The sequence below is a fragment of the Parambassis ranga genome, chromosome 2, assembly GCF_900634625.1.
Source record: "Parambassis ranga chromosome 2, fParRan2.1, whole genome shotgun sequence".
Taxonomy (NCBI): domain Eukaryota; kingdom Metazoa; phylum Chordata; class Actinopteri; family Ambassidae; genus Parambassis; species Parambassis ranga.
The window spans coordinates 4083872-4093397 of NC_041023.1; the positions used below are offsets into that span (position 1 = coordinate 4083872).

At 43.0% G+C, this 9526-nt stretch overlaps 2 protein-coding genes across 3 annotated transcripts; both read left to right on the top strand.

Annotated features, from left to right (window-relative positions):
• Positions 1-672: 672 nt before the first annotated feature.
• LOC114431192 (nucleolar protein dao-5-like) lies at positions 673-3511 on the top strand. Its single transcript, XM_028398798.1, has 10 exons — positions 673-1022; positions 1310-1435; positions 1514-1645; positions 1731-1853; positions 1937-2077; positions 2148-2279; positions 2367-2504; positions 2583-2726; positions 2800-2919; positions 2990-3511. The coding sequence occupies exons 1-10, from the start codon at positions 983-985 to the stop codon at positions 3046-3048; spliced, it is 1155 nt and encodes a 384-aa protein (XP_028254599.1). The 5' UTR covers positions 673-982; the 3' UTR covers positions 3049-3511.
• Positions 3512-3718: 207 nt separating this feature from the next.
• Positions 3719-9288, top strand: LOC114432644 (probable C-mannosyltransferase DPY19L4). 2 transcript variants are annotated; one of them, XM_028400793.1, is made up of 19 exons: positions 3719-4069; positions 4215-4358; positions 4464-4588; positions 4672-4762; positions 4839-4960; positions 5114-5259; positions 5341-5464; positions 5533-5667; positions 5847-5978; positions 6058-6159; positions 6235-6308; positions 6394-6552; positions 6655-6774; positions 6850-6970; positions 7052-7108; positions 7186-7268; positions 7350-7482; positions 7561-7719; positions 8013-9288. In XM_028400793.1, the coding sequence occupies exons 1-19, from the start codon at positions 3976-3978 to the stop codon at positions 8175-8177; spliced, it is 2286 nt and encodes a 761-aa protein (XP_028256594.1). In that variant the 5' UTR covers positions 3719-3975; the 3' UTR covers positions 8178-9288. The 2 variants fall into 2 exon arrangements, with proteins under 2 accessions (XP_028256594.1, XP_028256595.1); XM_028400794.1 differs by having other exon boundaries at positions 4218-4358.
• The last annotated feature ends 238 nt before the right edge of the window (positions 9289-9526 follow it).

Sequence of the window (9526 nt, forward strand, 5' to 3'; positions counted from 1 at the left end):
GTGACTGAATGTGAAGCAACAATACAATACATAACATAATCAGCTCACAGGCAGCTCTGAGACACACGTCTGTGCTTCCATTGATCCTAATGCTGTGTTTACGGCAGTGGTCCTGGCTTTGTTTTATTGGGGCGTTACATGTGATGTCATACTGATCTGATATAACTCATGTACAGGCCAATTTGAAAGAGTTTCCATACTGAAGTGTCTGTGCATAGAAGCTGGTTGTGTTGAGGTGAGCTGTCTGTAACCTAAGTCAGGCTTTCAATAAAGTTTGAATCTGCTCTGTGTGTTTTTCAGGAGATCACACTGGTGTCGGATGGCCTGAAGGCTTCATCTGTCCTGAGCACCAACATCTATGTACGATTTTTATTTGTTTGTTTGTTTTTGTTCTAAAAAAAAATTCAATTGCAAATACAAGTTGCTGACATGCAGCAAATATTTAGACGTATGTTCTCTTTGCTCTCTTCCCTGTGAGGAGGTGAAAACTGACCGCTGATAAAAGGAGCAGCATCTTTTCAAAGTTTCTTAGATATAATTAATTTAAAAATATATATATATATTTTTAGAATATTAAAATAAGAATTTAAATGATTATAAAGAGTTTTAGTTGCATTCGGAAGTTTTTAGTTAGAAGCCGGAAGTCAGTAGACCAATGACGTTTCGCAACGTCATCAACGGCCGCCATAGCGCCTTCGTCCAAAAACTACACGGAAGACAACAAACTAAACGTGAATTGGGGCCGTGCCCACGGTGTCTGGGTGAAGGTGGTTGTTAAAAAAGATTTTCTGACATCTTCCAGGACCTCGATTTTTAGCTGTAGGCTGTCGGAAAATCACACGGAACCGTTAAAAAACAAGGAACGACCAGCTACAACCACAACAAACCACAAACTAACGCAACTCAAGACGGAGCTAACGGCCAAACCCAGCTGGCGGTTAGCGGACGAAAATCGTTATTAAATTACAGTGACACATAAAAAATGGCCTGCAACACCGCCGAAGAGAGTCGTGACTCCACAGGTAGCCACGTTATCAACTGCTGTTTGTTATTTAAGCCGAAGAAGCCCGCGCGTTATTAAAGTGCGTAGCTAGCAGCTAGGTTAGCTTACAACTTCGTAATAAACCTTCACTGCTGCTAACAACACAAAGGAAGCAAATGTTTACTCACCTTCACTCATGCTGTACTTTTATACTGTTTACATTTGATTCTTTGTATTTTTATTACTTTAGTAGTATGAAGGGAGTTTTAGTGAAACTTTCGGTGTTGAAATAACTGGAAAATGCTGTTGTTTGTTTTGTCTGATCAGGAGAGGACAGCTCCAGCTGTGAGGATTTTGTGCCTCTGTCAAAGCTCCTTGAAACAAAACCCAGTGAGGGGAAAACCAAACCCAGCTTAAGGTCCAACTCTACAACACACTCCAAAAAAGACAAAGGTATAACGACAGAGCAGCTTCTGTGGTTGTGCGTTGATGATTTTAAGACAAATGTTGTCTGTTTGTGTCTTCTTTTAGCTTTGTATGACTCCTCGGACGACGAGCCGCTGCAAAAGAAGAAAACAGCATTAAAAACAAAATCGCCCAAAAAACAGGAAAAGAAGGAAAACACGCCGCCCAGGCTGAACGGCACAAATCAAAAAAACGCAGGTGGCTATGTGCACTACACAAAAGCTGTGGGTTATGATTTGTTCTGACATGTCTGGCTTTACGTTTTTGGCTTTAACTCGTCTAGATGTGAATGCTGATGATGACTCTGATAATGAGCCTATGATTAAAATTGCCAAAGTGTCCTCCAGAGCTGCCAAGGAATCCGTTTCACCGCCACCCAAAAAATCTGATGAGAAAAAGAAGCGAGGTGAGATGATTTGTTTCTGCTGCTTCATCTATCTGCTGTTATTTTTATCAGACACTTAATCCTGACTTCCATTTCTTACACAGATACACAGAACAATGCTGATAACTCAGAAGATGAACCTCTGAGTGCAGTTGCCAAGAGATCCAAGAGAAAGGCGTCCAACGTGCCAGCTGTAAAAGCATCCCAAGTTATCAAATCAAAAAGGAACGCAGCAAAGAAGAGAGGTAAGTGTTAAACCTTGGGATCGGGGAACATCTAGCAAACTGATATTTAGGTAAAATTTTTTCATTTTAGTTAAATACGCTGAGACTTCCAGTGACAACTCAGATGACGAGCCACTAGCAACAGTCAAGAGGAAACTGACAAATACTGCTAAAAAGCAAAAGAAGAAAACGCCGACAAAACGTACAAACAAGTTACTTAAAGGTACACGCCCTCTACATTCAACTGTCCAGAAGTAACAGAAGAAGTACATGTACTTATGAGTAGAACGTCATTTTTATAAACCCTCAGACAGCAGCTCAGACGACGATGATGATGATGACGATGTGCCTCTGGCGAACCTTGTTGCCAAGAAGAAGAAACCAGTGAAGACAAACGCAAAGAAGAAGAGCGCAGCATCACAAAAGAGTGCTTCAAAAAAGAGACAAGGTACTCCTGAAGTCATTCAGACTTAAAACATAGCAACCACAACTTTAACTCCTTCTTTCTGTGCCTTCTCTTTGACAGAGCCCAGTGGTGACAGCTCGGACGACGAGCCTTTGATTAATTTTGTGAAAAAGAGCTCCACAAAGAAAAAACCCAAAACAAAGGCTGCAGCTACAAAGAAGAGGCAGACTACTCCTAAAAAGCCCAAAAAGAAGCCTGTGACAGGTACGCTCTCTGACTCCTGTGTTCCGCCTTTAGTACCATTTCATGTGATTATTTATTTTAATTAATTTTATAGATTCATCAAGCAACAGTTCAGATGATGAACCTTTAATCAAACACCCCCAAGTGACGAAAATCCTGAGGATCGAGCTGGAGCGCTGTGATGTTAAAGGAAGCCCAAAGAAAAACAGAACAGGTACATATTACTTTTCAAAACTTATTACTGCTACTGCAATAAAACATAACCGTTTTCTTATTCTCCTAAGATGAAACATCAATTACTGCAAAGGGAGACTGCAGAGGTTCAGAGGAATCATCAGAGTAAAAATGAGCGGACGCTGATGGAGGCACAGTTTTGTTATACAAGTTCATCGGTGTGTTTTATGGTTTTATGGTTAAAGGGTTTTAACTCCAGTTTTTAGGTTAGGTTCAATTTTATCTGGTCCTATCGGGATTTTATGTGAGATGTTTACTGTATGTGCCTATTGTTTTTATTAGAGAAAATACTCAATACTTCAACTGTTGTTACATCTCTGCATTCCTATTAACAGCACACTCCACATTCAGTGGTGAAAATAGGTTCTGTTGTATTAAACTGTTTTCACTATGAGCTGGTTCGGCATTCTATACTTATTGGTATTTTTCTTTAACTGTCGTTTTATGTCAATTGATAAAATGAAAATTAAAAAAGACCTGGGAATTAAAAAAAAGTGACATTCAATATGTGAAAAAGAAAAATGTAGTGTTTTCAAAAGTGTAATTTGAGAATTAAATATTATTGAACTACAGTGGTTCATTTTCAATGGCGTTTTATTATTTATTTATTATATTCATGATTTATTTACTTTACAATTGTTGCATATACATATACCTAGTTGTGTAAAAAAAAAAAACAATTTAATTTTTCCTAAATTAAGTGAATTTTGAATCAACTTCCGTATTAGCTCTTCTTCGCTGGTTTTTGCAGCCATCCTGTACGTCCGCCATGTCCCCCATTCGCAGCCCACTAGCTGCAGCGCTAAGTTCAGTCCTCCACACTGTCATCATCCACCGAAACACCGCGAATGAGCTGCTGGGTTTGTGTCTCTGTGCAGGAAAAGTCAGTCCGCTAAAGACACGTTTGTAGCCTAACGGGCCACCTGTTTAGTTCAAAGTAAACATTAATTTAAAGCGATCTTCTGTTAGCTTGTTAGCTAGCATGCTGCTACCTGTAAACATCAGACAACTCCTCTTGGATTAACTTGATCTCGTCATGACTGAACTAAGATGCCGCAAATCAGAGATTTTAGAAGGGGATAAAGATGAGGAAGAGGAGCGCCAAAATGATGCAGAGCCGCAAGCAAAACGTAAGTGAATTCAATTTATCAGTTTGCTAACTAAACTCCTGTTAGCATCCTGTGCAGAATCATCCAGCTCTGCTTAACCTTTATGATGTGACACATCAGATCACTGTGTGGATGCTGTGATAAGTGGACTGTCTACTTTGTGTAGCAGGCGATGAAGATGAAGACGAACAGAGGACAGACAGCGGCGGAGCAGAGGACAACCTGCAGCAGAGAGAGGAAGGAGAAGTTAGTGATCAACATGAAGAACCAAACCAGCCCCCTGTCAGAAGACCCAAGAGCTTAACTACATGTATGTGCATTTTAAATACGCACAAAGCACACTGGTGGGAATAAGCACACATAGACATAGGTTTATAAAGTGTTGTTGTGTTGTGTTCACTGTTCTGTCCTTCAGCGGTTTTTCTGCAGCGCCTGGTGCGGGTGTTCTTCGGGTGCCTGGCAGCAGTTGCGTGTGGCATGCTCTATGCTGTGTATCTATCTACATATCATGACAGGAAGTTCTGGTTTTCGACTCGACAGGTGGGAGACTGTTGTGTTGTGCTTCCATCACATATGTACTGTGCAGCCATATCTACCAGCTCTAAAATACAGATTTATCACAGGAACTGGAGCGTGAGATCACGTTCCAGGGAGGCAGCGGGCTCTATTATTACTACTACAAGCACATGCTAGCAGCACCATCCTTTGAAAGAGGTACGTGTGCGCTCATACAGATCTAACCACACTCAACATGAATCCGATTTTCACTGTGGTGTTTTTTTTTTCCCAGGGTTTTATGAGCTGACGATAGACAACAGGACCATCTCAGGTCAGACCATCAACGCAGTGGAACGCCTGTTCCTTTATCCAGAGCTCATCACCAGCCTCATTTACAGACTCACAGGTAGCCAGGTGAGGGTGTATTTCTCCTTTTGCTGTCAGGAACACATCATCCCCACAGTTGTTTAGCTGGTCATTAAAGAAGTAAAAAGACAATGTGTGTTTCACACAAATGAAGTATAAATCTCCGGGTCACAATGACTAAAGTGTGTCTTTGTCTCTCAGGATTATGTGGAGCCCATCTACTTCTACATCGGGGCGGTTTTCGGCCTCCAGGCGGTCTATGTCACTGCCCTGTTTGTGTGCAGCTGGGTGATGAGTGGCACCTGGGTGGCCGGTATGTTGGCTGTGGCCTGGTATGTGATTAACAGGTGAGCGGATAACAAGTGTCAAACTGAAGTGTCAGCACTTCCTGTGGTCGGCCCACCTTACCACAGTCGTCTCTCCCACAGGGCAGACACCACCAAAGTGGATCATTCGATACCTCTACGGGACAACTGGGCTCTGCCGTACTTCTCCTGCCAGGTTGCAGCTCTGACTGGATTCCTGAGCAACAACATCAGCTCTGCCGCTGAGGTGAGTCTCACATATTCCCTCATTTATGATGAATGAATCCTCTGCTGATGAGCTGCGTTTCCCTGCAGATGTTCTGCTATCTCACCATGAGTGCCACCACCTTCACCTTCCTGCTGCTCTGGGAGCATAGTCACTACGTGCTCTTTGTCCAAGGCCTTTGTCTGTTTCTGCTTGACTCTTTTGACCTGGTGCCGCCACGTAAGGTAACGCAGGACTTCACCAATATGTCTACTGAATCTTCTCCTGGATGGTCTGATTAGCATAAATTTACATAACCAGGGTTACGCTTTTATTTTTGAAGCTTTGTTTTAGCTTTCTAAACTGCTAGCATCTCTGTATTTCTGTCTCTCCTCTCACTTCCTGTCGTTTCTGTGTCGAACAGATGGCTGACATTCACAAGGTGTACCTCAGTTCCTTGTTCCTGGCCTACTTGTTCCAGTTTCAGAATGCAGCGCTGCTCAGCTCACCCCTGCTGAGCCTCCTGATCGGCTCAGTGCTCGCGAGGTACTTCCAGGTAGCGTTAGCTCCCCTTCGTGACGTGGCATGTTACTGTTGATTTATTCGTGATTAACTGAGCTTTGTATCTGTTCCAGCAAAAGATGAAGGTGGGGCCTCTCGTGGCCAGAGTGATGAAGCTCTGCCTACACTTTCACCTGGTCTTCACCACCGGGATCACCTTCAGTTATTTAGTTAAGGTACATTCACACATGGGACTGCTGACACATCTGTGGGTCAGTTATGAGGCTGTAATCAGTGTTTTTCATCCACAGAAACTCATCCCTGTCAGTGAGAGCGACTTCATATTGAAGTTCCTTGAAGTAAAGTTTGGTCTCAACACCACAACGTGAGTTAAAACACAGGCTGGACTCTCACTGCGCCTCCGTCAGTGTGTGAGGTCTAACAGCATGTTTTTTTTGTGTGTGCGTCAGGGACTTTGTCACCAACTTCCTCCTGTGCCAGGACAGTTTGCAAACACCCAGTCAGGACTTGTTTTTACGACTAACGCAGGCCTCAGTTCTTCCCTTCTACTTCCTGGTCCTTGCTGTCTGCCTGCTGTCCACACTGCAGACCATCTACAGAAGACTCAGGTGGTTCAGCCCGTCACACTTTACTCTGAAAATGGTTTTATTTTTCAAGCCAAAATGCTGCAGAATGATCAAACGATGTGCTTTACGTTCTCTCCTCCACAGCGGTCAGCCACTGAACACCCAGCACAAACTGGAGGATGGTTGTATAGGAGAGCAGCCTCAGGTCATCTATCATGTGTTTCACACGTTGTTGTTTGGAGGTCTGGCTCTGCTGTTCGACGGGTACGTCCACCTGCAGTATGTGTGCTTTCTAAAAGCTCTGCTCGGCTCAGTTAAACATCTCCTGTGTTCCTGCAGGATGAAGTATTTGTGGACACCGTATGTATGCATGTTCACAGCATTTGGTGTGTGCTCTCCAGACCTGTGGATGACCGTGTTTAAGTGGCTCAAACTGAGGTCCATCCACCCTGTAGTGCTGGTCAGTGTGTTTTACAAGGATTTCTGGATTTAAACACCCTCATCTGTTGAATAGTCGTGTCGTTTCTTTGTCCTTCTCCAGTCTCTGATTCTGAGCACAGCTGTTCCCACCATCATCGGCTTCAGTTTGTGGAGAGAGGTAAGACTTCCAGCCTGTCTCCTTTAGAAGCTCTCCATGTCCCATACACATCATGTGTTCTCTTTCCCGTGTTGCAGTACTGCCCTCGTGTGTTAGCGGATCTGTCGGACCTGCAGGAGTTCTACGACCCGGACACAGTGGAGCTGATGAGCTGGATCAGGTGGGGTCGTCTGATCCTTGCTGAAGTTAAGAAGATTATTTATTAGTCATATTTGAGGCGTCAAACTGCTTCTTCCTCCAGGTCGCAGGCTCCGGTGGCAGCGGTGTTCGCAGGAAGTCCCCAGCTGTTGGGAGCAGTGAAGTTGTGTTCAGGCTCAGCTGTAACTAGTTTACCACTGTACTCAGACATCCACCTGCTGAAGAAAACCGAGGACGTGAGTGAGAACATTAGACGTGCTGTGCTCCTCAGTGAGGCTGTGTTGTTCATTGGGACATGTTTTCTCTTGTTGAAGATGTATCAGGTGTATGCGATGAGATCAGCAGAGGACATCTATAAGCTCCTGACGTCGCAAAAGATCAACTATGTGATCATCGAGGAGTCCATCTGTAACGAGCTCAGTCTTACTGAAGGCTGCAGGATCAAAGACCTGCTCGACATCTCCAATGGACATGTGAGTTTAATCTGTCATTAATCATCACCTGTTCTCGGAATGCAAAGTGTGGACAAGCTAGAGGTGGAAGAGAACCGTCAGGAGAGGGACAGAACAGCTGCCATTATATCTGTAATGGGACGTCAGGACACAAGGCTGACTAACTGTATATTTAAATATATAAGTCGCACCTGAGTATAAGTCGCATACCCAGCCAAAGGATGAAAAAAGTGCGACTTATAGTCCGGAAAATACGGTAAATGTTTATTTATATTTCTTTAAAATTTCATCCACGATCTGTCTGTTCTGTTCAGGTCGTCTATGACAAAGGAGAGATCTACTCCTTCTCCAAGTATGGGCGGTTTTGCCACGAGATAAAGATGAACTACTCGCCCTACACAAACTACTTCACTCGGGTCTTCTGGAACCGCTCGTATCACGTCTATAAAGTGAACTCGGTCATCTCCTTTCAGTACTGACAGCCTCTCTGCTGATGCTCTGACTGGCCTGGTCTGACTCCAGACTTGGAGATGCACATTCAAACCAGCAGGGATCAGCTGAGCACACTGGAACGGCCTTCATGTGTATGTTTAAGTTGAATCATGCCATACTAATCACTGTACTGTAGTTTTATAAGCCACGTGTTACTGTTCATGTTACTGTGAGGCATTTTAATGCAGGGAGGGGTCGATGAGGTTCAATTCATTTCTTCATCTCCAGACTACCAGTCATGTTTGTGCTGCTGGTGCTGAGTGATTTCAGTGAGTCAATGAAGATCTACACACACACATTAATGTCTCCTTCTTGATGTCTGATGAGTTCTGAACCTGGTAACAGATCCCATCAGCCTCAGCTGGACGTTTTATTCTTGCTACATAGCATAAATATGAGCCTGTTAGCATTTAGCACAAAGTTAACGTGGCTTCCCAAAAGCCTCTGGTGTGACTGGAGTATTTATGCATTTTTTTTTTATCCAAACTTAGGTGTTTTAAGTCCAACCTCCTGGGCTGTCCAGCTTCTTCTAATCATGGGATGAGACGTGCTATTAGTATTACGGTTATGACCATTTATAGTGTAGACATAGTTTGATGGTGGCTAATTACACAATGCAGCACCACACAGTAACTAATAATAGGACACACTATCTAACAGATGAAATAATGTCTAATGATTCTAAAACCTGATGTTGCCTGTCTGCCTCTTGCTTCCTTATCAAATACTCATGTGTTTTGTAAAGTTCCATGCTTTGCTTTCAAAGGGAAGGTGACTGTATGCTGCTTGTTGTGTGCTCTGACCTTCAAAAGGGAAGTGGAAGGAGAGTTTGTATTAGAAGGTGGAGGCTCTGTTCTGAAGTTGCTTGTCCTTATCTTTGTTTGCCTTATATTGAGAGGTGGATGCTCCCACATCTGTTATTGATCACTGTCGCTCTTCTCTGGGACTGACTGGTTCTGATCCGTTCTTCAGTATTTGGTGGTAAATCCCTCGGTGCTATTGTGCAAACATCATCACACATCTGTCTCTCTCTGCATACAGCCAAGTTGTGAGAATTTGGTTTTACTGATGGAAATTAAAAAGTGTGTATGAGTTAATCTCTGGGGCAAACTTGTAGATGGTTCTTTTACTTTTGTAATCTGATTTGTATATAATCATCAGTACATGTTTAAAATGATGCATTATATTTTTAAATTTTTATACTATCCAAGAGAAAATAGAGCTGAAATTATTTTTATTTTAGCTTTTTATTATTTTGATTATTTGGTGGCAGCCAGGAGCACGTAGGAACCTCTGACAAAGATGTTTGCGGAATGTTGAATTTATGAGATGTCGG